The sequence below is a fragment of the Thalassophryne amazonica genome, chromosome 1, assembly GCF_902500255.1.
Source record: "Thalassophryne amazonica chromosome 1, fThaAma1.1, whole genome shotgun sequence".
Taxonomy (NCBI): Eukaryota; Metazoa; Chordata; class Actinopteri; order Batrachoidiformes; family Batrachoididae; genus Thalassophryne; species Thalassophryne amazonica.
Window position 1 is genome coordinate 65064504 of NC_047103.1, and position 25644 is coordinate 65090147.

Sequence of the window (25644 nt, forward strand, 5' to 3'; positions counted from 1 at the left end):
TTCACCTGGCTGCAGCAGATAGATGATTATTTTACAGGTGTGGGGATGCACCGGCTGTCTGCCTGGGTGGTTGCCACCCGGGACCCAAGGCCTGGTTGTCTGGTGTCATGGATGTGGCAAATCACAGCACCAGCATTCCCAGACTTGAAATGACATCTGTTCAATGTCACACAATCCAAACACGACTAAAAACAACAATCAAACTGTAGCTTGACAGTAAAATACATGCCAAATATTTTAAAACCTTATTAATCATCAAGTTATCAAAGGCAAAATATCAATATGACTGGTTCCTCACAGAGATGATATAATCACTCAGTTAACTGACTGGTTGATCAGCAGGTGAATATAATATTTTGTTGGCTTAGTCTGTTGCAAAACCGATTACATCCCAGCAGTCATAGGGTGAGAGGACCCCATTATATCACAGGGCCACATATAGAAAGACAAACACATTCACACTTGCATGCTCACCTGTGGTCAATACAGAGTCACCAGTTGATTTAACATGCATGTTTTTGGAAGCAGGAGGAAGCTGTGGAGCACCTGGAGGGAACCCACGCAAAGACAGGGAGAAATGCAAACTCCAAGGACCAGGTGGGAAGCGATCCCATGACCTTGCTGTGAGGCAACAGTGTCAAACACTAAGCCACCGTGTCACCCAGTTTCATATCACTGTAAATTAAATATCTTTCGGCTTTGGACTGCTGCATGAATAAAACTCAATATTTGATTTTATCACCTCGGGCAAAGTGATACTTAAAATCAACAACGCACATTTCTGACATTTAACCTGCTGTGCTCTATAATTGATTAATATAAAAAAACAACTGCTTATTATTATTATTATGATTAATAATAATAATAATAATAATAAGTAACACAGTGGTTTAGTGGTTTAGCACTGTTGGTAAGTGGGGTTGATTCCCACTTGTAGCCTTTCTGTGTGGAGTCTGCATGTTCTCCCCGTCTTTGCGTGGGTTCTCTCCCGGTGCTCCAGCTTCTTCCCACATCCAAAGACATGCAGGTTAGGTGAATTGGAACCTTTAAATGGTCTGTAGGTCTGTGTGCGGGTGTGAATGTGTTTGTCAGTCCACCGTGACCTTTAACTGGAGTAAGCAGGTATTGAAAATGGACGGCTGGATAATAATAATAAGAGCAATCTGAGATTATTGACAACTGCCAATCCAGATTCGGATCACCAAAATTCAGCAGTCTTCCATGCCCTAATATCTATCTGTGGTGCAAATTTGGTGAGAATCCATTAAGTATTTCTTTTTTACATAAGCCTTCAAAGCCTATATAAAGTGAAACTTGATCCAGAATCCAGATCCAGATCACCTCCAAAATTTGATAGAGTCTTCCATGGCCTAATATCTATCTGTGGTGAACATTTTGTCAAAAGCCATGCAGTAGTTTTGATGTAATCCTGCTAACAGACAGACAAATAAATAAATGCTGATGATTTTATTACATCCTTGACAGACTTAATAATAATAATAATAATAATAATAGATACGGGAAATAACCATTACCCCTGGCCTTAAATCAAATGTAATAGTCAAACAAGAAAACAACTTGTTGACACTGTCAGGGACATGCTGAATTAACTCTGTAGTCATAGTGTGTGCTGCTGTTTGTAAAATGCTGTATCATGTTTCTTATAACAATTTCTTCTAGTCAGACAAGTATATGAGGTGGATAAAATATTAAAACATACCTTTTAGGTATCCTAGAATTTAGATAAAAACAGCATTTTTTTTCTTCATGGGCAGGTCAACAGAAACACGTATTTTTATTTATTTATGTATTTTGAAATTAGTATATTAATTATTTAAAAGTCTCTAAAGGTATATTAAACGTGCCTAAAATTTACATAATCTCGACCAGCACCCCAGCAGTGTACAAACTGCATCATAAATTTGACTCAAAATAAAATAGAATTTGCAGTCTGGACACATGCTCGTTAATTTAAATAAAGTCTTATTTCCAGCAGGATGGTGGAAGCGCAACTGAAAACAGTGCAAAGGTGTGCCTATTTTTCTGGCCAGGCAATGTTCTAACATAAGCACACGCCCATTCACGTGTAGGTGCTACTTTGCACGACTCGATACGAAACTCCATACGTAATAACAACCAAAAATGTACGTTTAAAGCACATCGCTATTGATATTTCCCATATTCAAGGTGAACATGACTCGATCGGCGCTGTGTTTAAGAACGCGTCACACCAAACCCGGTGCAAAAACCTGTTTAATCTGTAAGCGCGAGCAAGCAGCTATGGAAAAACGAGGAATCATTAAGCTGTACATTCTGTCATCAGAACAGACATTTAAACAAAACTACAAGTAATACGCCTTATTTCGTTATTATTGTGTTATATATATATATATATATATATATATATATATATATATATTTTTAAACAGACCGCCTCCTGTCGCTGCGATTGAATTGAATCATTGCCAGTGCTGATCACAAACCTAAATGCTGAATTTACTCAAATATGTTCCTGCCGAATTTGCTCCAATAATGCGTTGAATGTTAAGCGGCTTTCACTTTGATATGACACCTTACATCTGTGCATAAAAGCGACAAGAAATCAAAAACACACATTTTGTCAACGCAGTTTGGTGCGCGTGCAGGCGAAGAGTGTCAATAGAGAGGAAAAAGATTTAAAAAGTTGCAGTGACACTCACCGGGACGATGACAAGCAGAGTAAATACAAATTAAGGTCAAGTGGAGGTAAAATGTTGTGGATGAAAGTCCTTTTTTAAGCCAGTGAACAGACCTTTCCGTCGGAGTTCTTCTTGCAGCTCTGTGATCGCCTCCTCTCTGCTCAAACTCTGCTGCGTCACTTGTTGACATTCTACTTTAACCACTCCAAAAAAAAAAAAAAAAACTTCACACAACCTGCCGACAACGCACAGCTTCTAAATGCCTTCAGGAACGGAACGCAAAACCCTCCACGCACGAACTCATGGTCCCTCCGTGTCACAGTGGACCGGAGGTCAAAGTCCAGCTGCAGGTGAGCCCCAGAACCGGACACGTGCGACCTCACCTGCCGGCCAAAAAAATCTCCCCTCAGGCTCCTAATGTTTAACAAGGGCACCTAAATATTTGGACTTTTTTTTATGTCTGCAAATAAAAGCACGCTGGAGCTGAAAGCAAATGAAGAGTTTGGTTCCAAAATCGTTATATAATATATATATATCGTTATATAATATATATATGAAAATAATTTGACGTTAGCCTTCAGTTAATTCAAAATGCTGCAGCTAGAGTACTGACGGGGACTAGAAGGAGAGAGCATATCTCACCCATATTGGCCTCTCTTCATTGGCTTCCTGTTAATTCTGGAATAGAATTTAAAATTCTTCTTCTTACTTATAAGGTTTTGAATAATCAGGTCCCATCTTATCTTAGGGACCTCGTAGTACCATATCACCCCAATAGAGCGCTTCACTCTCAGACTGCAGGCTTACTTGTAGTTCCTAGGGTTTGTAAGAGTAGAATGGGAGGCAGAGCCTTCAGCTTTCAGGCTCCTCTCCTGTGGAACCAGCTCCCAATTCAGATCAGGGAGACAGACACCCTCTCTACTTTTAAGATTAGGCTTAAAACTTTCCTTTTTGCTAAAGCTTATAGTTAGGGCTGGATCAGGTGACCCTGAACCATCCCTTAGTTATGCTGCTATAGATGTAGACTGCCTGGGGGTTCCCATGATGCACTGTTTCTTTCTCTTTTTGCTCTGTATGCACCACTCTGCATTTAATCGTTAGTGATTGATCTCTGCTCCCCTCCACAGCATGTCTTTTTCCTGGTTCTCTCCCTCAGCCCCAACCAGTCCCAGCAGAAGACTGCCCCTCCCTGAGCCTGGTTCTGCTGGAGGTTTCTTCCTGTTAAAAGGGAGTTTTTCCTTCCCACTGTAGCCAAGTGCTTGCTCACAGGGGGTCGTTTTGACCGTTGGGGTTTTACATAATTATTGTATGGCCTTGCCTTACAATATAAAGCGCCTTGGGGCAACTGTTTGTTGTGATTTGGTGCTATATAAAAAAATTGATTGATTGATTGATGTTACTCCTGTTGCACAGTGCGGATGTAATGATGGTGCATTTGTCAAATTTTTGAATTTGTCATTTTGAAAACAAACTTCAAATGATGGACTGACTTCAATTTACTCAAAGTATGTTAACATGTGAATCAGTTGCAGTGCCTTTTATTCCTCCCCCCCTTTTTCAACCAAAAGTAATTGGACAAGGAGACAAAGAAAACACGTGGGTATGTAAGACCATGTGGGTATGTTGCACAAACTGTGAATTGACTCAGTGCACGTGTCTCATTTGGTTCAGAGATGAACTTCCACGACTTGTCATAGAAGTCATGGGTGTTTAAAATAAGCCATTTCAGGTTTAAATTTTCCCCATGGCATGGTGGTTTTTACATGCACAAGCAAAGAATGTGGGACTTTTATGACAAGGTGTCAAACTGCAATGTCCTAAATATATTACTTTCACACTTCTCCTCCTGGTTCTCAGTATTAAAACTGCATTTCCCATAAGCCTCTCTGCTGCATGTCATAAGCTTGTTTTTTTCATGGAAAGAGTTTTGTTTTTCTTTGCAAAACTGGATAATACTGGTGATGTGTCATTATTTTTCCATCAGCTGCACACTCATCCACGAGCTGGCTCAGTTTCTACAGAAACATCGCCCCCGAGCGGTTATTACAAACTATTGCATTTAATGTAAACTGCAGGCCAGAATCACAGTTGCCAGATAGTGCTGGTTCCTGCTGAGTGCGGCTGTTTTTTATAATGTTGTACTGGTAAAATTGTAAATTTGGGCTGCTTCTGTGAACATCTTTTTTTTTTTTCTGACTGTATTCTTTATATCTCTGGCTGTTTAGGTGTGGCTTAAGAGAAAACTTATGTTGCCAGCTTTGCACTGTAAACTCTGTTACAGCTGCTGTTATCAGTGTAACCGGTTGTGACTGACTCTGCATTGTGTTTGAAGAACAGTCTCAGACATGGGTTTCTTTGGAGGTTGTCTCCATTTAATTTCTGACAAAACATTAAAATAAAAATAAAAATCCTCCGGCCAGTGACTTCCATGCGACATGCCCCACACAGATTAAATGACACAGACATATGATAGAAACTAAAGTTGCTATCAAAACTTTATACTTCCATTATTTATTTATGTATTTTTGTTCAGGTCATACTTTGATATTTCAGACTGTATAAGGTGTAGCATAGAAATCTAAGTAATAAATTATTGATTTGACAAAAAAGTGTGGAAAAATTCTGTTTCTATTAAGAGCACTATTCTGTAATTAATTAAACATTTTGCCAAACATTTAGTTTGAGCTTTTGAATACAGGCAGAGTAAAAACTTTTATAATTGACATTTTGCCTACTGTTAGCTGTAGTTCTTAACAAGAACACATAATATGATGGGTCTCGGAAACTGCTGTAAAAAATCAGCTGGTGTAATTAAAATTAAAGCTGCACATATGTGATGAAGTAAATCCTTATTGTGTACTTTATTGCCCATAACACACTGCATATTATCAGTTTATGATTTTATCCACAATTTCACAAAGACAAAAAAAAAAAAAAAATTTTTTTTTATTTTTTCCCTTTCTTTTTTTAAATTAAATTGGGTGGGTGGTAAGGCCTGAATGTGGAAAACACTTTCATTGTAATTCTGCAATATTGTTCTGGAGTCTTTGTTGGTGCTAAATTCTGTCTAAGACTATCCAGCTTTATAACAGTGAGTTTTTTTACCTAGAATAATCTGAAAGAAAAACTCTTAAAGCTACAGAGTGTAGGATGTATTAGTTACATTTATTAGTAGAAATGGAATATAGCATTCATAACCATCTGTGCATTGGTGTATAAATTACCTGGGACATTAACGTGATGTGTTTTTGTACGCTTAGAATGAGCCCTTCGTATTTACATGGGAGTGGGCCCCCTCATGGAGGCTGTCATGTAGCACTGTCATGTTGATGCAGCATTTTGGAGTGTGGCCAGAAGAAAAGGGAAGAGGAATCAGTGGTTACTCCCTAATACATTGTCTACTGGTTTCTGGTGCAGGCTAACAAGTCTGAGAACCCTCATTTCTGTGAAATGGAGGATCATACATTTTGCTTATCACATGATAAGACAAGGCAACATAAATACTCATCGTCGAAACAAAAATGTGAAGACCAAATTGTGACCAGTGATACCATATTGCAATCTGCAGCCTCACCACTAGATGACACTACAGTCCAAGACAAATTTCCCTTTGGGGACAATAAAGTTTATCGTATCATACATCCTACACACTGTAGCTTTAATGAAATAGTAAAACCAATGACGAGTGTTGTTGGTAATTTCAACAAAACAGGATAAACTTTTAATGAAATATGTTACAGTCCTTTTTTTAGGTTACTTTTTGTAACATTTCCTAATATAAGGAAATAAACTCTTTGCTGGTTTTCATTGTTTAAGTAAAAAATAATGAATAAAATCAACTGGTGAAATGAGTGCTGCTACATTGTGATGTAACAATTAAGCGTGCAGAATGTTTTCTGTAAGCAATGAATAAATAATACAAAATTTCTGCAGGCTGAATAATATGCAGTGCAAAAGGAAATCAGCAGGGGTCAGTGTTGCCTTACATAAATAGGATTGAAACAGTGGCAGTTCTTTGATACATTCTTGGATTGACTGGAAATAACGATATATGAAATAATACAAATTTAATTGATCTAATACATGCAAAAGCTCCAAAACACGCGAATACGCCCGTGTTCATATGTTTATCAGAACACACAACATCAAAAAGATGATAAGACTATCTTGAGTGTTTTTCCTTCGTATTTCATTTCTGCAGAAATATACCTGCACGCAGCTTCACTGTGAATTACAGGTATCTGCACCGTTTTCCATTAAATATGTCTGTGCGCTGTGGAGAAGCCCCCAAATCGTGGTGGTTCCTCTTTCCTCCTCCTCCTTCGTCCTCCTTCTCCTCCTTCTCCTCCTTCTCCAGAGGATACAGGAGGCTGAGGCAGTCATCAAGAAAACGGTCTTTAGGATAGGATTTCTTCCGTGTCTGACCTGGCTTCCAAAGCCAGCAGAAATCGTTTTTGAGTGGTGACAGCATGAGGGAAGTCAGCCGTGCACATTTGGGATAATGATGATTCGCTTCAAACTGACATTTGCACGGAGCTGCAGCTGAGCTTTTCACTCACACTGAGGTCCGATTCTTCCAGCGTGATGGATACAAATGAGTGCGCAGCACTCAAACTTTTCGTGGTCGGGATTTTGTGTGAGTATGATCGTATTTTCTTTATTTTCAGGACTTACTATCTACTCTACAAAACTCCCATGTTGTGCGTTTATGCGAAGGTTATTCCAAGATGTCACATAAATTGCTGTTCGAACTGAAGCTTTGTTAAGCCTGACTTTGTTAGATGAGTATTTTCTGCTCACTTTTCTGCAGCAGAGGGAAAAATACACGCAGCATCCGCTTATTTCCTGCTGTTCTGTGGTGATCCAGTGTAACAGTGTTCATTTAAACTGTCATGTTTTTCAGAAGTAAAATTCAGGCTTCAATATTGAGCTTGGAGCCAGAGTGAATAATGATGAATGAATGAACCTGAGACATGGGCAGTGAAGGGAGTGCAGGAGAAGAAGCTGGATATGGCAGGAATTCTTTCATAAAAATCAGAATCAGAAATGCAACAAAAGTAAGAGCAATATCTAAGGGCGGTCTTCCACTGCCAAATTTTGATACCTGATTGTGTAAGTTTATGACATTCAAAAAACAAAAACAGATAACTAATCTAAGGCCTGAAAATGGGTGGTTAATAAATTTGAAAATAATAATAATAATAATAACAATAATAAAAAATTCTGTGAAGTTAACAGGGAAATCCTGTAAAATCACAGCATAAAAAAAAACTGTGAAAAGAAAACCAGTGTTTAACTGACAGCAATAATTTGTAAAATTTGGAACTGAACTATGAATTTAACAGTACAAATATGTTAAAATGATCATATACCCTTGTAGAATTTACAAATGACTGTAGTTTAAACACAGAAAAACTGTAATACCAAAAACTGTACAATACAGTAAAAATTACAACATAACTAATAATGTTTTTTCTGTTAATTTGAATTTTACTATTGTTTTAGATTTTACAGATAAGAATTTTCACAAATACAGAAAAATACTGAAAATAAAGGGTTTGAAAAAAGATGCGATGTGTCTGTTTAAACTACATTTTGAGGATATTTAAACATTCGGTGACCCTTTTGCAAAGATTTTATCTTTGAAATAGACAATTAACAGCTTATCTGTTCCATATATTTGCATTGTAATTAATAACATGCAAAAATAAAGAACATATTCATTTTGCATTGTAATAATTATTAATCAATAAGACAGAGCTAGGTAGCAGGGATGGCAGCCAAGTGGTAGTGCACTTGGTTTCAGTGCCGAAGGTTCCCGGTTCAACCCCCCGCCACGTTTCTCCATGTTAATGTGATGTTGCGTCAGGAAGGGCATCCAGTATAAAACTCAACATGTAAACCCACCTTGTATCTGCTGTGGTGACCCTGAGTGACAGTGTTAAATTAACACTGTCAGTGTGCATATGGCCCTACTCTGGTGAGAGTGGGGCCATATGTTCACTGTCAGTGTTAATTTAACACTAGTGATTTTACTGTGTACATACTCAGGTGTATTTGGCTGTATTCAGTTCCACTAATATGTAAGCAGATATAAAATGTAGGTAATCTGATAGCGCTGGGTTGAAAAGATCGATTCGCAGATTTTAAATCGATTCTCATTCTAATTCCCACAGATTGATTCATACATCCAAAGATCTTTTTTTTTTTCTAAAATTATATATATATATATATATATACACACACACACACACACACACACACACACACACACACACACACACACACACACACACACACACACACACACACACACACACACACACACACACACACACACACTTCTCGTCAGCATTGTAACAGCTGATGAGATTGTCCCAAAATTATGCTGCATTTGGGCCGTTGCACTGTTTCCGAGGGTGCGTATTGGCCATTTAAAGATGTTAATCATGACTATCGGGACTGTTGTTGTGGAAAATCATCCGCTGTTTAATTCACACAGTGTTTTTTTTTTTTTTTCCGTTCCTCATAACGTGCCATTTCCATGGAACAGTGCACAAAGATTCTCTATAGTGTGGACTGTGGGAGCTGCATTCTCTTGCTGCGGTAGAATTTAGTAACTCTTCCCCCACTGCAAGAGAACTTTTCTAATATCCATGTTCTCCTGCTGCAGGAGAAATTAGGATTCCTTCCCTCACTGCAGGATAACTTTACTAATGTCTTTGTTCTCCTGCTGCAGGAGAAATTAGGATTCCTTCCCTCACTGCAGGATAACTTTACTAATGTCCGCGTTCTCCTGCTGCAGGAGAAATTAGGATTCCTTCCCTCGCTGCAGGATAACTTTTCTAATGTCCGCGTTCTCCTGCTGCAGGAGACATTAGGATTCCTTCCCTTGCTGCAGGATAACTTTTCTAATAGCCGGGTTCTCCTGCTGCAGTGTGCCATGCAGCAAATGCTGCAGGCATGAGTTTTGTAGGGGAGACCGAGACCGTTATCCCCCAGAAAATTTTTAAATTTATAACTTTCTGAAGCACTGTTGCCTCTGTTTTGAGGGCCAAATTTTGTGAAGTAATATGTTGCATAATTAGACTATCATGTAACAGTTCAAAACATGCTTTAATAACACTAACCCAAATCGAGGTCAGACCAAATCGAATTGAAATAATCAATTCTGATTCTGAAGAATCGGAATCAAATTGATTCTTGAAATTTGAATCGATACCCAGCTCTATAATCTGATTTTGCCTACAATTTAAAAAAAGAAAAAAAAAATCAGGCCTGATTTCCTTAATTTTATCAGCAATGGGAGATCACACTAAAAAGCACAGGGAAGTCAACATTTTTGATTTGTACGCATACCCTTCATCATTGACATCTTATATGCACATTTACTACTCCGTCAATAGATGATTTAATATATCAGCATAATAAGTAATGTCATAAATCTTCTGAAAGCCTGCATTTGTTTCTGTTTGATTTGTCTAAACATCACATCTTATCTGTTCCATGGCTGATTGTAGTGAAAATGCAGGTTTCTATCAATTCTCTTATAATGCACTTTTTATTTTTTTAATTTTTCATTCACTGATCATGTATGATCATTAGTTTTTTTGAGTTATTTGCGTTATTTGGCTGATGCATGCATTTCACAGGGTCATCAAATTGTAAAATCTTTAGCTAGACAAATGCATTGCTGACTGTGAAGAGTAATTTCTGCTAATGTGGTTTGACCATGTGATAAGAAGAGATGATGAAGATGGTAAAAGTGATGAGTCTGGAAGTGTGAGAAAGAAGGGATGGATAAAGGAAGACTTGAAGGAAAAGAGTGAGGAAGAAGGACAGAGCCAGACTGTAAGGACACATTCTATCAAACACATTGTTCCTCACGTAGACAAAGGGCTCTGAGTAGTTCCTGCAGAAAATCAGTTTCAAGGATCATTATAATTAAATTTTACAAACACATTATGTTGGTTTTTTTATTGCTCCAAGGTGTTTTGTTTTTAAATCTTGTGTGCACAATGCAATAACACACACTAGATAATTAGATTGTGCACACAAGATTTAAAAACAAAACTAAACATTTTGAAACTTTTATTTTTTTTTTTAGTGCATTCAAAGGGAACTATAAATTTTTTCATTCAGTCCTTTAAAAAACTGAAAAATAGAAGTCTCTTAAGACAATCTGACAGAACTGCATTATGCATTGTTTATCCTCCCCCTAAAGTCAAGAATTGCTGACCCCGACTTTTCAGTCTATGCTGTGATCTTTGCAGAATCAGTCCATAACAACATTATCAAGGCCGTAATGCGAGTAAATTTTTTTTGTATGGATTGTTTGTTTGTGAAATATCTATGTCTTATTTGTGTTGTTTATGTATTGTGTTGTAATGGAGCTACTGAATATGTAACACAAATTTTGGATCTCTGACTAAGATCCAGGCTTTGACTTCCTGCACTCGGACATCAGAAGCCTGTGTGCGGTGACAGTGCTGAACTTATAGTGGCATTCATTTTTCTTGGCAGTGACATTTTTATCTCCGGGTCCTCTGCCTTTGAGATCAAGAGACGCGTGGGAAGGTCTTAGTGTTTAGGGTCCTGGTGCTGACTGTTGTGCTGTATGGTTGTGAGGCTTGGATGATAACCACTGATCTAAGGTGTTGACTAGCTGTCTTTAGTACTATGTGCCAGAGGTGGGACAGAGTCATAATGACCACCAATTGTTTGCAAGCTGACTTGAGACTTGACTTGGGACTTGCAGATTGATGACTTGAGAATGACTTGACAGTGCCTTCGTCCCACCTCTGCCATGTACTACTACTACTACTACTATAAGATATTGAGTACCGCTTGCATTGTGAGGGAACGTCAGCTACAATATTTTGACCACGTTATGTGGGTTTCTCTGAGCATGATACAGCAGATGATTTTGTGAACACTACTGCCTTAGTTTTGAGGTCCCCAGTGGCTGGAGAAGAGCCAAAGGGATGCACACGTTTCACCCGGCTTTGGCAGACAGATGCTTACTTTTGAGAGGTGTAAATGGACCAATTGTCAGCTTGCATGGATGCAGTCCAGGACCCAAGGCAGTTCCATTGTGTGGTGCATGTGTTTACTACTCCCAGACATCACAAAATTAAACTTGTGTGTGTGTGTGTGTGTGTGTGAGTGGGGGGGGCAGAGCCAGGCCATTCTTGCTTGAGTGAATTAGACAAACTTCCCAAACACAGTTCAGTCAGACAACTCATGTATAAGAAAAATATTTATTGCCAAAGCAGCATATAGTTTTGAGTTTGGCTGATAGGCTCCGATCACCCCCCCCCCCCCCGCCAATACTTGCTTTGTGATATAAGGGAGTGATGATTAGATACGGTACATATTTTCTCCCCCCAACTGCAGCCTACAGGTGGATGCAGAGCAGAGAAGAAAAACAGCCCGCCTAATTTAGAGGGAGTGTTTTGGAGGGTCATGTAAACAATGTCTTTTAGTAGGATGTACGTTGGTGTATATGTAGCATGCAACTCAAGTTGTCGGACAGAACTGGTTCACAAGTTTGCTTTATTAGTCTTACCCCTAGGTCACATTAGCAACAAGTGACAGAAGCAAAATGAGGACCTGCCATTTGTTTTCAATCAGAGTGGGAGTTTTACAGCGACAGGGGACAAGTGGTTGCTATGCTGCCAGCTAGGTGGGACCAAAATAGACAAAAAGTCATATTATGCAACTGCTGAGATGGTGACTGCCAATCTGAGTGAAGGCAGCGTGATGGTTACGTGACATATGCTGGTTGCTCATTTTAACAGAGTAATGCAAGATGGAAGAATGCTCTCAGAAATGGATGTATTTGAGTATAAATGTGTTTGGCATTTGTATCATATTTTGTAAAGGTCAACGATAAATAAGCACTGCTAAATCTAAAAAAAAAAAGATTTACAAGGCATCTTACTGAGATGTTAGCATGCTGGCTAGCATTACAGGAATGCTACTGTGAAAGACATTGAAACAAATCACTCAAACTTGGTTTCTGTTAAGCTGTCAAACATGAAGTAAAAGTTTTTAATGACAGTGTTGTGTTTCCCATTTTATAATTTATTGGTCCACTTAGTGCACAGTAATGGCCAGTAACAGCCACATGGGCGCAAATGGGAACAATGATCAAGTGGCATCGCCAACTGCTTGTGCCCCTCATTTTTATCTGACCGTAGCTTTAGATATGCTGACAGAATTGGAATCTTACCCTGTTATAGCCAGTTTTCTTTACACAAGTCAGGAGATGGATACATGAACATTTGTGATTGACTGAATATATCTTGGACTTAATTTCCATCAGTCATTAATAAATACAAACACTATGGTACTGTATAACAAGTCTGTCTGGAGTTAGAATTTCTGAAAAACCGAATGATAATACAAGAAGCAGATTAGTGAGGGAAACCTCAGCAACTCTGAAAGAATTCTAGGCTTCTGTAGCTGGTTGGAGAAACTGTACAAAGTGCAGTTTTTGTGTGTTGCATCACCAAGTTATACAGCTTCATGTGAAGCAGAGAAGGATTTTCTTTGAAAAATGTGAAATTTCAGCAGTTTGCTATAAGGCGGGGGGGGGGGGGGGGGACTCAAGCCTAGACTTGATCAGGTTTTTGTATGAAAATCCATAAGTAATACAGCCGTATTTATTGAGGAGACTGAGAGAGACACATAATAGGAAATAATGAATACCAAAGTGCACAGATGTGTAATTTTAATGATGTGGCCACTACATTTTTTTTGTTTGTTTACTTAAAAGATGTGCGCATCCTAAAAAGGCTTAAATCTATTATAATATTCTACAGTCACAGTCAGAAATTTCATAGTACCAGACAAAAATGAAATGTCATCCAGTTTGCCTGTTGTTGGACCATTTGTAGTCTGTAATTTGTGTGCCTGGTGGAACTTCACCGCCTGCTGTCACTCTTTATAGGAGCCAGTTTCTGCCACTCAAAAAACAAAAACAAAAACTTCCATTTCATTTTTTGCACTCATTTCTAAGTTGGGCTTTCGTATAATTATGAAATACTGTCATAATTATGAAATTTTAGCTAATTTAATAATAAGTCCGACTTACTGTCTCATATTTATAAATTAGCATCTAATATTTGTGTGACAGCACAATATAAAAATTGAAAGGGAAAAGTTTGTTTTCATTTTTATGCCCTGCGCGGTGCTTGCGCCATGACGCGGGGCATATAGCATCCGGGTTGTCCGTCCATTCTTCTGTCCGTCAGTCCGTCTGTCCGTCTGTCCGGCCGCAATTCGTTCGCCGCAACGTAGCTCAGCACCTATTGCTCACAAAAACTTCATATTTGGTGGGTACATGCCTTGAAGGAGTACTTCGCATGGGTTCGAAGGCCGGTGACCTTGACCTACTTTTCAAGGTCACCAGTGGTCACAACTGTCAAATCCTTCGCCGCAACGTAGCTTTGCACCTATTGCTCACAGAAACATCATATTTGATGGGTACATGCCTTGGAGGAGTACTTTGCATGGGTTCGAAGGTCAGTGACTGTTGGCCACATCCTCTAAATAAATGTAATGTCAATCTCCAATTTTTCCACTGTGTATCTCACTGTTGGCCACATCCTCTAAATAAATGTAATGTCAATCTCCAATTTTTCCACTGTGTATCTCAGTTTACATCAAACACATGAGGGTTCAACCAAATACCTACCCCACACATGTACATATTACTGCACTTTACATGGAAAATAGTACTGTGTGCGGGGCATTTCGTGATGAATGTCTCTAGTTAAGTGGTGAAATCCGGTGTCGCCGACCGAATGGTCCCCCCTGATGACACAGCGATGACGCGGTTCACAGAGTAACACCTTGTTTCTGATTCAAACTGCACTCCAGTCATCATCTATCTCAGCGACAGATATCTGAAGCTTTAGTACAACAATCATTTCCACATTCATCATAAAAGGCAGCAGAAGCGATCAGCGCGCCGCAGCTAAACGAACTACTAGCTGATGTGTTCACTGCGTGTCGGTCATTTCAAAGTGTCATGGAATTTCACCAAGTTTCTGCTTAAAACGGCCTCATTTCTGCTTAAAAACGACTTTAGAATGATTTTAGAGGGTTTACCTTTATCATCTGATGGTTAATAATCCCATTAATCCATTTGATTGCTTTGAATGAAGATACTCCATCTCAGATGTGCTGCTGTGGTCCGAAATGACACATGCACAGATGCAAAAGGCAGACCGATTTTTTGGGGTGGACCGTTTGGTCTTTCACCCCGTGACTGTCGGATGTGTAATGACCGCAACGTTTTTTGCCACAGCAACAACAGATCATCCACTAACATGATCGGAGTGAGGTGAGTTTGGACATGAACTCAGAAAAAAAAGAGCAATATCATTTCAATATCACAGTCAACAGGCACCCGTTGATCCGGACTGTGTGTCGTGAGTTTTATGAATAAAGTTCATTTTATAAAGCGCTGTTATAAAGCACAAAATGAGTTCCTTGTCAGCTGATGTCCCTGGAGTTCCTTAGAAACTTTTGTGCTTGTTCAAATCTGAGCGGAAATCAGTCGGAGAGATTTGTCTTCTATTTTTTTTGCAGCTGATGCTTTATTCTTGGCATCTCAAAGCTCCAGTGTCAATTCAGCACAAGCTGACATGCAGCTTGACTGTCACCAAAAACATGTCAGATCAGACACATCAGACATGTAATGGGCGCCCCAATTACTGTTATGATGACAACCTGCAGCACTAACTAAAACCCTGTCACCATGGAAGACAAAAAGAGCTAAGTATTGAATGAATCCTTTTTTCACGTTTCTGTATGTGCACATTCAGTTTGGATTATGTGTGTGTGCGGGTTTTTTCCATGCGCCTGACAGCACCTGCCTGAAACACCTTGTGTGGAACGTTTTAATATATAGACCCAGTCGCAATGACATCACGCGATGACGCCACGCACTGGGCGGGGTCACACCAGTAGGCAGAAAACTCTTCTGCAGCCACTGACTGTGTGCACTCTGTGATCCATCACATGCTGACAGATCAGCACCGTGCATAAAAACACATCGCATCTAGATGGATGGCAATCCCTTTGAAAATTTTTCACTTTGCAGCATTTAAGTCTCAAGGATCAGATGTGGTTTGGCTCAGAATTGCGTCCAGTACAGGTGGAAGGTGGAATCACACATAGGCATAGGAGGTGGGGTCTATTTGGGGGGGCGACACCAAATTTGCCCGAATTTCAGAAACCCCCTTGACTCTTTAAATGACCATATATTTATATACCCATATTTATAGGGATGTCCCGATCCGATCACGTGGTTTCAGACTTGATCGAAATCGGACGTTGCATCCCGATCAGGAATCCGATATAGATTTTATCCTCATTATTTATTACTATTTCAGGCACATTATTGCAGATTAATGGGCCTTTCACGCATCACGCTTGGCTTTTGATGGGACGCTTCTGATGGGAGCGCACGTTGCCGCTTGTCGGCAGGCTGATGCGGCCAAAGTTCAACCCAATCTTTTTTTTTTAATTGAACAAAAGAAAAAACATAAGTTCAACCGGACAGAGGTGGGGGGGAGTTATGCGCGCAAAGTTTCTTTCGCAGAACTGCTGTTGGTGTGTTTACGTGCTCAGCCTGACGCCTCGATGGAATGACAAGAGGATGATGGACACTTTCCCACCGAAACTCTTGCTCAGTCATCCTTCCGTGCGCAGCAGGACCCGGTGCTGACCAAGTCCTCAGGACAACGATCTGTCATCTGAATAACAAAAAGAAAAAAAACAAATTGTCCTGTGATCGTTTGTCTGCAAACGGAGCGAGAGATGGTGTGCGCATAAGGGACGTGCACACTCATCACATTTAGGAGCGCATCTTAAAGAGCTTCCGTCTTCATTCACGTTCACTGCGCTGCTCTGAACTTGTTGAACACTGATAAAGCATCAGAGGGGTACACTGAGGACTGTCAGGATGCAAATGTAAGTTGTTTTTTTTTTTTCCTTTTACTTTTCAAGTTGACTTTTGAACTTTCAACGCTCTGAGCTGTGACGTAGCCTCGCGCTGTCCAATAGGAACGACGCGTCGGGCCAAAACACGGAAGACTAGTGGCAGAAACCACTGATCTGTACAAATGGTAAATGGACTGCATTTATAAAGCGCTTATCCATCTGCATCAGACGCTCAAAGCGCTTTACAATAATGCCTCACATTCACCCCAATGTCAGGGCGCTGCCATGCAAGGTACTCACTACACACCGGGAGCAAAAGGGGATTGAAGACCTTGCCCAAGGGCCCTTAGTGATTTTCCAGTCAGGCGGGGATTTGAACCACAGATCAGTGCAGAAACCACGTGTCTGAAGAAAAATCCTTGGAAACGTTTTTTGTTGTTGTTGTTTGTTACCTAAAAATTTCTGATTACTGTTTAAAAAAGTTTAGAACACTTGTAATTAAAATAGCTAAATCAATAAATGTTTTTTTTAAAGAAACCTTTAATCTATAAATTAAAACCACCTGTTATTTCAGATTAGATAATTTCTTGTTTAGCATAAGGAACCTTTGACATTTATTTTTAGACAAATAAAATAACATGGAAATATGTACATTTTTTTAAGTGTGGTAGATTATTACTTGATTGTTCAAGCTACCTCAAGGAGAAGTGCACTGTTTAAGTGATAATAAAATAGGGTGATTAAAATGAAATTATTATATATTTAGCATTTGTTCATTGTTTATTCAGTTTTTTAAAGTATCGGATCGGGACTCGGTATCGGCAGATACTCAAAATCAGATGACTCGGAATCGGATTGGGGCCAAAAAAACCTGATCGGGACATCCCTACATATTTATATTTATATTGGTGACCAAATAGCGGTTTGATTGTTTACATTAATTGCGAAAATAAGTCTGACAACATTTTAGGTCATTCTATTGTGTATTCAGAGTCTACATGGCCCATGCCCGAATTTCCCAGCCCATCTGCTCCCCCCCCACCTCCTACGCCTATGGAATCACATGGTGGTTCCAACACATCACATTAAAAACGCGTTTTGAGCACATTAAGCACGTTTTGAGCACGTTTTAAGCCACAGGACAGACTCACAACTGTTGCTGTCCTCTGTAAAAGGGGCCGAAATGAGTTCTGACAATTGAGCTTGTTATTCTCTGTAGACCAGACTTTGCCACCCATCATGGGAAGAAGACCAGGCTGGTAAACCACAACTGAATCTAAGAAGTATTTTATTTTTCCTAATGTTTGTGTGTTCACCTAAATTCAACTGGAGTCTAATGTGATGACTATTTCAGTGTTAGTAGCTTCCTGTAAAAGACCTCCAGAAAATCCAACTGTGTAAAAGCAAATCTCTAATCTCTAAGAGCTCCCGAGGCTTATAATGATGAAGACAACCATCAAACTGAATTTCTGGAGGATCAGATAAAGATATGCCATGTCATTCATTCATAATTGTGGATGATTTCAGTCTTTAAAGGGGACCAGAAACACTTTTTTAGAATTTGTTTGTGCATTCCTTGGTAAAAATTAAGTGTTATTCATACACTTGCAGAATGTTTGAGCGCAGTGTAGATAATATAATTATTTGACTCAAAAGTTGCTGCTAGATTTACATGTACAGTAGTGTTCAGAATAATAGTAGTGCTATGTGACTAAAAAGATTAATCCAGGTTTTGAGTATATTTCTTATTGTTTCATGGGAAACAAGGTACCAGTAGATTCAGTAGATTCTCACAAATTCAACAAGACCAAGCATTCATGATATGCACACTCTTAAGGCTATGAAATTGGGCTATTAGTAAAAAAAAAAGTAGAAAAGGGGCTTGTTCACAATAATAGTAGCATCTGCTGTTGATGCTACAAACTCAGAAGTATTATGTTCAAACTGCTTTTTTAGCAATCCTGTGAATCACTAAACTAGTATTTAGTTGTATAACCACAGTTTTTCATGATTTCTTCACATCTGCGAGGCATTAATTTTGTTGGTTTGGAACCTAGATTTTGCTCGTTTACTAGTGTGCTTGGGGTCAATGTCTTGTTGAAACACCCATTTCAAGGGCATGTCCTCTTCAGCATAAGGCAACATGACCTCTTCAAGTATTTTGACATATCCAAACTGATCCATGATACCTGGTATGCGATATAGGCCCAACACCATAGTAGGAGAAACATGCCCAAGCAGACAAGCAACAGCAGCTCAGTTCAGCCCAGCAGTGCAGCTTAACAGTGCAAATTCGTATAACTTTCAACACTAATATTTTGGAATGTGTGGGTGTGTTAACCCCCAAAACATGAATCAGCTGCAAATCGTGAATTATCCACAAACAGTTAATTGCAAAACGTGAGGACAGAAATCTCCCCCTCTGGTAAATGGCTCAATAATCTGAAGAGAAACGTTGTGGAAAAACAAACAACACCAATTTCTAACCTCAGGAAGGTAGACAACAAGCTACAGCCTTATTTTTATCCATATGTTCTGTCCTCTGAGCTGGAAAAATAACATTGATCTGAATGAGCAGATGGCAGAGAAATGGAGGCTTAGGGACCGTCTACAAAGTGCAAAAACAAAAAGAGACACCAGAAAAATATTCAATAAATTCAGGTGTAGTGTCACCAAATTCACTGCACACATTAGTCGTCTCCTGCTGGATAGCACTCAGTTGGAAAAACATTGACATCTGGGAACTTCGTCCGGTTAGGAGGCGTCATGTTGCTGTCCATGAAGGGACGTTCGCGTTTCGTGGGCAGCATTGGGAGTGCTGACTCCAGTAGTCATATATAACCTCTTTGTTGGTGCCTCTGGCAGGGTATCTCAGAACGAGGCTCATCATCCCCCCAACTAGTGATGTCGCCCGCCTGACCTGCATACAGTAGTGTTCAGAATAATAGTAGTGCTATGTGACTAAAAAGATTAATCCAGGTTTTGAGTATATTTCTTATTGTTACATGAGAAACAAGGTACCAGTAGATTCAGTAGATTCTCACAAACCCAACAAGACCAAGCATTCATGATATGCACACTCTTAAGGTTATGAAATTGGGCTATTAGTAAAAAAAGTAGAAAAGGGGGTGTTCACAATAATTGTAGTGTGGCATTCAGTCAGTGCGTTCGTCAATTTTGTGGAACAAACAGGTGTGAATCAGGTGTCCCCTATTTAAGGATGAAGCCAGCACCTGTTGAACATACTTTTCTCTTTGAAAGCCTGAGGAAAATGGGATGTTCAAGACATTGTTCAGAAGAACAGCGTAGTTTGATTAAAAAGTTGATTGGAGAGGGGAAAACTTATACACAGGTGCAAAAAATTATAGGCTGTTCATCTACAATGATCTCCAAAGCTTTAAAATGGAAAAAAAAAAAAAAAACAGACGCGTGGAAGAAAACGGAAAACAACCATCAAAATGGATAGAAGAATAACCAGAATGGCAAAGGCTCACCCATTGATCGGCTCCAGGATGATCAAAGACAGTCTGGAGTTACCTGTAAGTGCTGGATGTGATGGATCATGGATCAGTTTGGATATGTCAAAATACTTGAAGAGGTCATGTTGCCTTATGCTGAAGAGGACATGCCCTTGAAATGGGTGTTTCAACAAGACAATGACCCCAAGCACACTAGTAAACGAGCAAAATCTTGGTTACAAACCAACAAAATTTGTTGGGAAAGTGTAGTGACACGGACCCACAACAGGGGGCGCAAATGAACGGTCAATAGATGAGCCAAAATATAACAATTTAATGTTGTGAATGTGCACAACGAACATACAGACAATCTCAGAATATCATAACAGTCAATACACAAAGGTGACGTGTGGGCAGGCTCGAGGATAGAAGACGTCTGTCCTAAGAAGAGCCGGAACCACACGATTTCCGCTGCCCCAGAACCTGGTGAATACTGGAGCCGCCAAGTCCCGAATTCCCAGGTGATCACCGTCCCCGACTGTCGGATCTGGTACTGCTGGCGAAGAACAAAGACAGTCAAGTGTGGGTGTGTGTACACCCAGTAACAACAACGGTGGGAATGCCACCTCCACCTCACACTCAGCGTGTTGCAGCGGTCTCAGCTGAAAAGGAGCGCCGTCTTGCACAGCCTCCTCAAAAACGACCGGTTCTCCTGCAAACACTCACAATAAACAGATTTACAAAGGCTGAGGATATTACCTCCAAATAAGTATGATATCTCGGCGATGAGGTGGAGATGACGTCTGGTCTTTATGGAGTGCGATGATGAAGAATGTGTGACAGCTGTCAGGGATTAATGAGTGACAGCTGTCACTCCCGGCTGTGTCCGTGGTGGCAGCGCCCTCTCGTGCCTGAAGCCCGCACTTCAGGCAGGGCGCCCTTTGGTGGTGGGCCAGCAGTACATCCTCTTCTGGCGGCCCACACAACAAAAATTAATGTTTTGGAGTGGCCTGCCCAATCCCCGGACCTAAATCCAATTGAGAACTTGTGGGGTGAGATCAAAAAAGCTGTTTCTGAAGCAAAACCAAGAAATGTGAATGAATTGTGGAATGTTCTTAAAGAATCTTGGAGTGGAATAACAGCTGAAAGGTGCCACAAGTTGGTTGACTCCATGCCTCGCAGATGTGAAGAAATCATGATAAACTGTGGTTATACAACTAAATACTGGTTTAGTGAATCACAGGTTTGCTAAAAAAGCAGTTTGACCATAATAGTTTTGAGTTTGTAGCATCAACAGCAGATGCTACTATTATTGTGAACACCCCCTTTTCTACTTTTTTTTACTAATAGCCCAATTTCACAGCCTTAAGAGTGTGCATATCATGAATGCTTGGTCTTGTTGGATTTGTGAGAATCTACTGAATCTACTGGTACCTTGTTTCCCATGTAACAATAAGAAATATACTCAAAACCTGGATTAATCTTTTTAGTCACATAGCACTACTATTATTCTGAACACTACTGTAAATGGCGGCAGCTGGTCGATGCCAAAACCTCTCAGACCACGACTAAAACAAGGTTTTCTGCAGATGTTTTATGGTCTTTAGTATTTGGTATTTCTTGAACTATCAAAAGAATGCATTTTTTCTGTTGATTTATGCTATAAATAATACATGGGTGTTTCTGTTCCCGTTTAAGGTCATTGGATTCCTAATTCAAACACGTTTTTTTTTTTTTTTTTTGTTTACAACAAATAAAAACCCCTTACCCAAAGTGCATGGCTTATGTTGAGTGTTTGAGGGGTGGTACTTGTGCAAACCTTTGAAACATGATGAATTCAAATGTTGTCTCTGACATTTTGCCCATTTCCTTGATCTGTTTGTTCATTTCCTGCAAAAGACTCCATATATTGGCATTTCAAAATCGCCAGTGTCATTCATACAAGGGCACAGCATATTGCTACAGAGTCTGCAACATAGCAGATTAATGCAGGCTAATATTGGCAATATTTAACTCAGGTTAACCTACAAAGAAGCAGGTTAATTTACCAGTGTAAGTTACCACAGCAACTCATCTACACTTTGGTTGACACTGGTATTTGGAATGTACAGTACAGGGTTTCTGTGAATTCAGAGCTTACTGACACTTCACCAGGTTTATACGTAGAATACTCCTTAGACCTCCATTGTGTCATGTAAGCATTTAGAGCCAGTTCTGCAGCTCCAAATGTACACTTTTTCCCGTTGGTGTCAAGCAAAAAATGTTCAATTATTTTCTTCATGCCAGTCCATATTATGTACCGTACACATTACAGTCTGTGCATTAATGGTATACAATTAATAGTTGGCCAAGAGTGAGTGGTCCACCTGGTTTGCAAAGAACTGTGTCAGTTTAAAGTTGTTTGTATGTCTTTCTGTCTGTTGGGTGATAATTTTATGTCATCTGTCAACTTCAGGCAGTAGCCCATATTGGGATGATGATGTTATGCACACAAGTGGTGTCCCCTCAAAACTGACAAATCACAGCTTACAATAACCCTTCTATAATTATTAATGGATATGATTATTGTTGATGCACAATGTACTATTTACAACCAAATCTCATGCCATTTTGTGATGGCATCACAAAATGTAAATTAATCTATAGTTCGTAATACCTTCATGGGAGCACAAATTCATTTCATGATGGGAGCACGAGTGATGAGAAGGGAAAGGGTTAGGTTAGGTTACCATTAGGGGAAGGGGTAGAGTTAGAAGTAGTGAAATAAAAAAACAAAAAACAAAGCATGAGACTGGGCTGCCCATTTAATATACAGTATATTTCAATTCTCTAATTTATTGTGTGTATGCACTTTCATTAATAGGAAAAGCTTTACTTAAATGCAGGGGTGGGCATACCTAACCAAAACGTTAACTTCGATAACAGATAATCAGCTAACTGAAAAGTTATCTTTTATAAAGCTAAACCGATAAACCACCCAAGAATTTATCAGAAGCTACAGCTAACCAATAACTTCCAGTATTTTCTCCGGTACATTGCAACTACTAACAAGCTGATTTTATGTTTTAATCAAATCAAATCAAATCAATTTTATTTATATAGCGCCAAATCACAACAAACAGTTGCCCCAAGGCGCTTTATATTGTAAGGCAAAGCCATACAATAATTACGGAAAAACCCCAACGGTCAAAACGACCCCCTGTGAGCAAGCACTTGGAGACAGTGGGAAGGAAAAACTCCCTTTTAACAGGAAGAAACCTCCAGCAGAACCAGGCTCAGGGAGGGGCAGTCTTCTGCTGGGACTGGTTGGGGCTGAGGGAGAGAACCAGGAAAAAGACATGCTGTGGAGGGGAGCAGAGATCAATCACTAACGATTAAATGCAGAGTGGTGCATACAGAGCAAAAAGAGAAAGAAACACTCAGTGCATCATGGGAACCCCCCAGCAGTCTAAGTCTATAGCAGCATAACTAAGGGATGGTTCAGGGTCACCTGATCCAGCCCTAACTATAAGCTTTAGCAAAAAGGAAAGTTTTAAGCCTAATCTTAAAAGTAGAGAGGGTGTGTGTCTCCCTGATCTGAATTGGGAGCTGGTTCCAGAGGAGAGGAGCCTGAAAGCTGAAGGCTCTGCCTCCCATTCTACGCTTACAAACCCTAGGAACTACAAGTAAGCCTGCAGTCTGAGAGCGAAGTGCTCTATTGGGGTGATATGGTACTATGAGGTCCCTAAGATAAGATGGGACCTGATTATTCAAAACCTTATAATTAAGAAGAAGAATTTTAAATTCTATTCTAGAATTAACAGGAAGCCAATGAAGAGAGGCCAATATGGGTGAGATATGCTCTCTCCTTCTAGTCCCTGTCAGTACTCTAGCTGCAGCAATTTGAATTAACTGAAGACTTTTCAGGGAACTTTTAGGACAACCTGATAATAATGAATTACAATAGTCCAGCCTAGAGGAAATAAATGCATGAATTAGTTTTTCAGCATCACCCTGAGACAAGACCTTTCTAATTTTAGAGATATTGCACAAATGCAAAAAAGCAGTCCTACATATTTGTTTAATATGCGCATTGAATGACATATCCTGATCAAAAATGACTCCAAGATTTCTCACAGTATTACTAGAGGTGAAAATTTAAGCAATGCTGTCTAATAATACTACCTAAGGGAAGCATGTATAAAGTGAATAAAATTGGTCCTAGCACAGAACCTTGTGGAACTCCATAATTAACCTTAGTCTGTGAAGAAGATTCCCCATTTACATGAACAAATTGTAATCTATTAGATATATATGATTCAAACCACCGCAGCACAGTGCCTTTAATACCTATGGCATGCTCTAATCTCTGTAATAAAATTTTATGGTCAACAGTATCAAAAGCAGCACTGAGGTCTAACAGAACAAGCACAGAGATGAGTCCACTGTCTGAGGCCATAAGAAGATCATTTGTAACCTTCACTAATGCTGTTTCTGTACTATGATGAATTCTAAACCCTGACTGAAACTCTTCAAATAGACCATTCCTCTGCAGATGATCAGTTAGCTGTTTTACAACTACCCTTTCAAGATTTTTTGAGAGAAAAGGAAGGTTGGAGATTGGCCTATAATTAGCTAAGATAGCTGGGTCAAGTGATGGCTTTTTAAGTAATGGTTTAATTACTGCCACCTTAAAAGCCTGTGGTACATAGCCAACTAATAAAGACAGATTGATCATATTTAAGATCGAAGCATTAATTAATGGTAGGGCTTCCTTGAGCAACCTGGTAGGAATGGGGTCTAATAGACATGTTGATGGTTTGGAGGAAGTAACTAATGAAAATATCTCAGACAGAACAATCAGAGAGAAAGAGTCTAACCAAATACCGGCATCACTGAAAGCAGCCAAAGAGAACGATATGTCTTTGGGATGGTTATGAGTAATTTTTTCTCTAATAGTTAAATTTTTATTAGCAAAGAAAGTCATGAAGTCATTACTAGTTAAAGTTAAAGGAATACTCGGCTCAATAGAGCTCTGACTCTTTGTCAGCCTGGCTACAGTGCTGAAAAGAAACCTGGGGTTGTTCTTATTTTCTTCAATTAGTGATGAGTAGTAAGATGTCCTAGCTTTACGGAGGGCTTTTTTATAGAGCACTAAATTAGTGAGACGCCATTTCCTCTCCAACTTACGGGTTATCTGCTTTAAGCTGCGAGTTTTTGAGTTATACCATGGAGTCAGGCACTTCTGATTTAAGGCTCTCTTTTTCAGAAGAGCTACAGCATCCAAAGTTGTCCTCAATGAGGATATAAAACTATTGACGAGATAATCTATCTCACTCACAGAGTTTAGGTAGCTACTCTGCCCTGTGTTGGTATATGGCATTGGAGAACATAAAGAAGGAATCATATCCTTAAACCTAGTTACAGCGCTTTCTGAAAGACCTCTACTGTAATGAAAGTTATTCCCCACTGCTGGGTAGTCCATCAGAGTAAATGTAAATGTTATTAAGAAATGATCAGACAGAAGGGGGTTTTCAGGGAATACTGTTAAGTCTTCAATTTCCATTCCATAA

At 39.5% G+C, this 25644-nt stretch overlaps 2 protein-coding genes across 5 annotated transcripts in view; one reads left to right on the forward strand and one right to left on the reverse strand.

The window, feature by feature from the left end:
• Positions 1-2848, reverse strand: part of LOC117511343 (mucin-5AC-like) — a 46636-nt gene extending 43788 nt beyond the window's left edge. For 2 of the 4 annotated variants that reach the window (XM_034171387.1, XM_034171395.1), the window contains exon 1: positions 2792-2848. The gene's annotated coding sequence lies outside the window, so the exon portion shown is untranslated. The other 2 variants (XM_034171402.1, XM_034171379.1) reach the window with 1 other exon arrangement.
• Positions 2849-7045: 4197 nt separating this feature from the next.
• Positions 7046-25644, forward strand: part of LOC117511367 (receptor activity-modifying protein 3-like) — a 149983-nt gene continuing 131384 nt past the window's right edge. Inside the window, exon 1 of the mRNA XM_034171415.1 lies at positions 7046-7314. Coding sequence (XP_034027306.1) covers positions 7263-7314 — 52 coding nt within the window. The 5' untranslated portion in view covers positions 7046-7262. The remainder of the gene's footprint in view (positions 7315-25644) is intronic.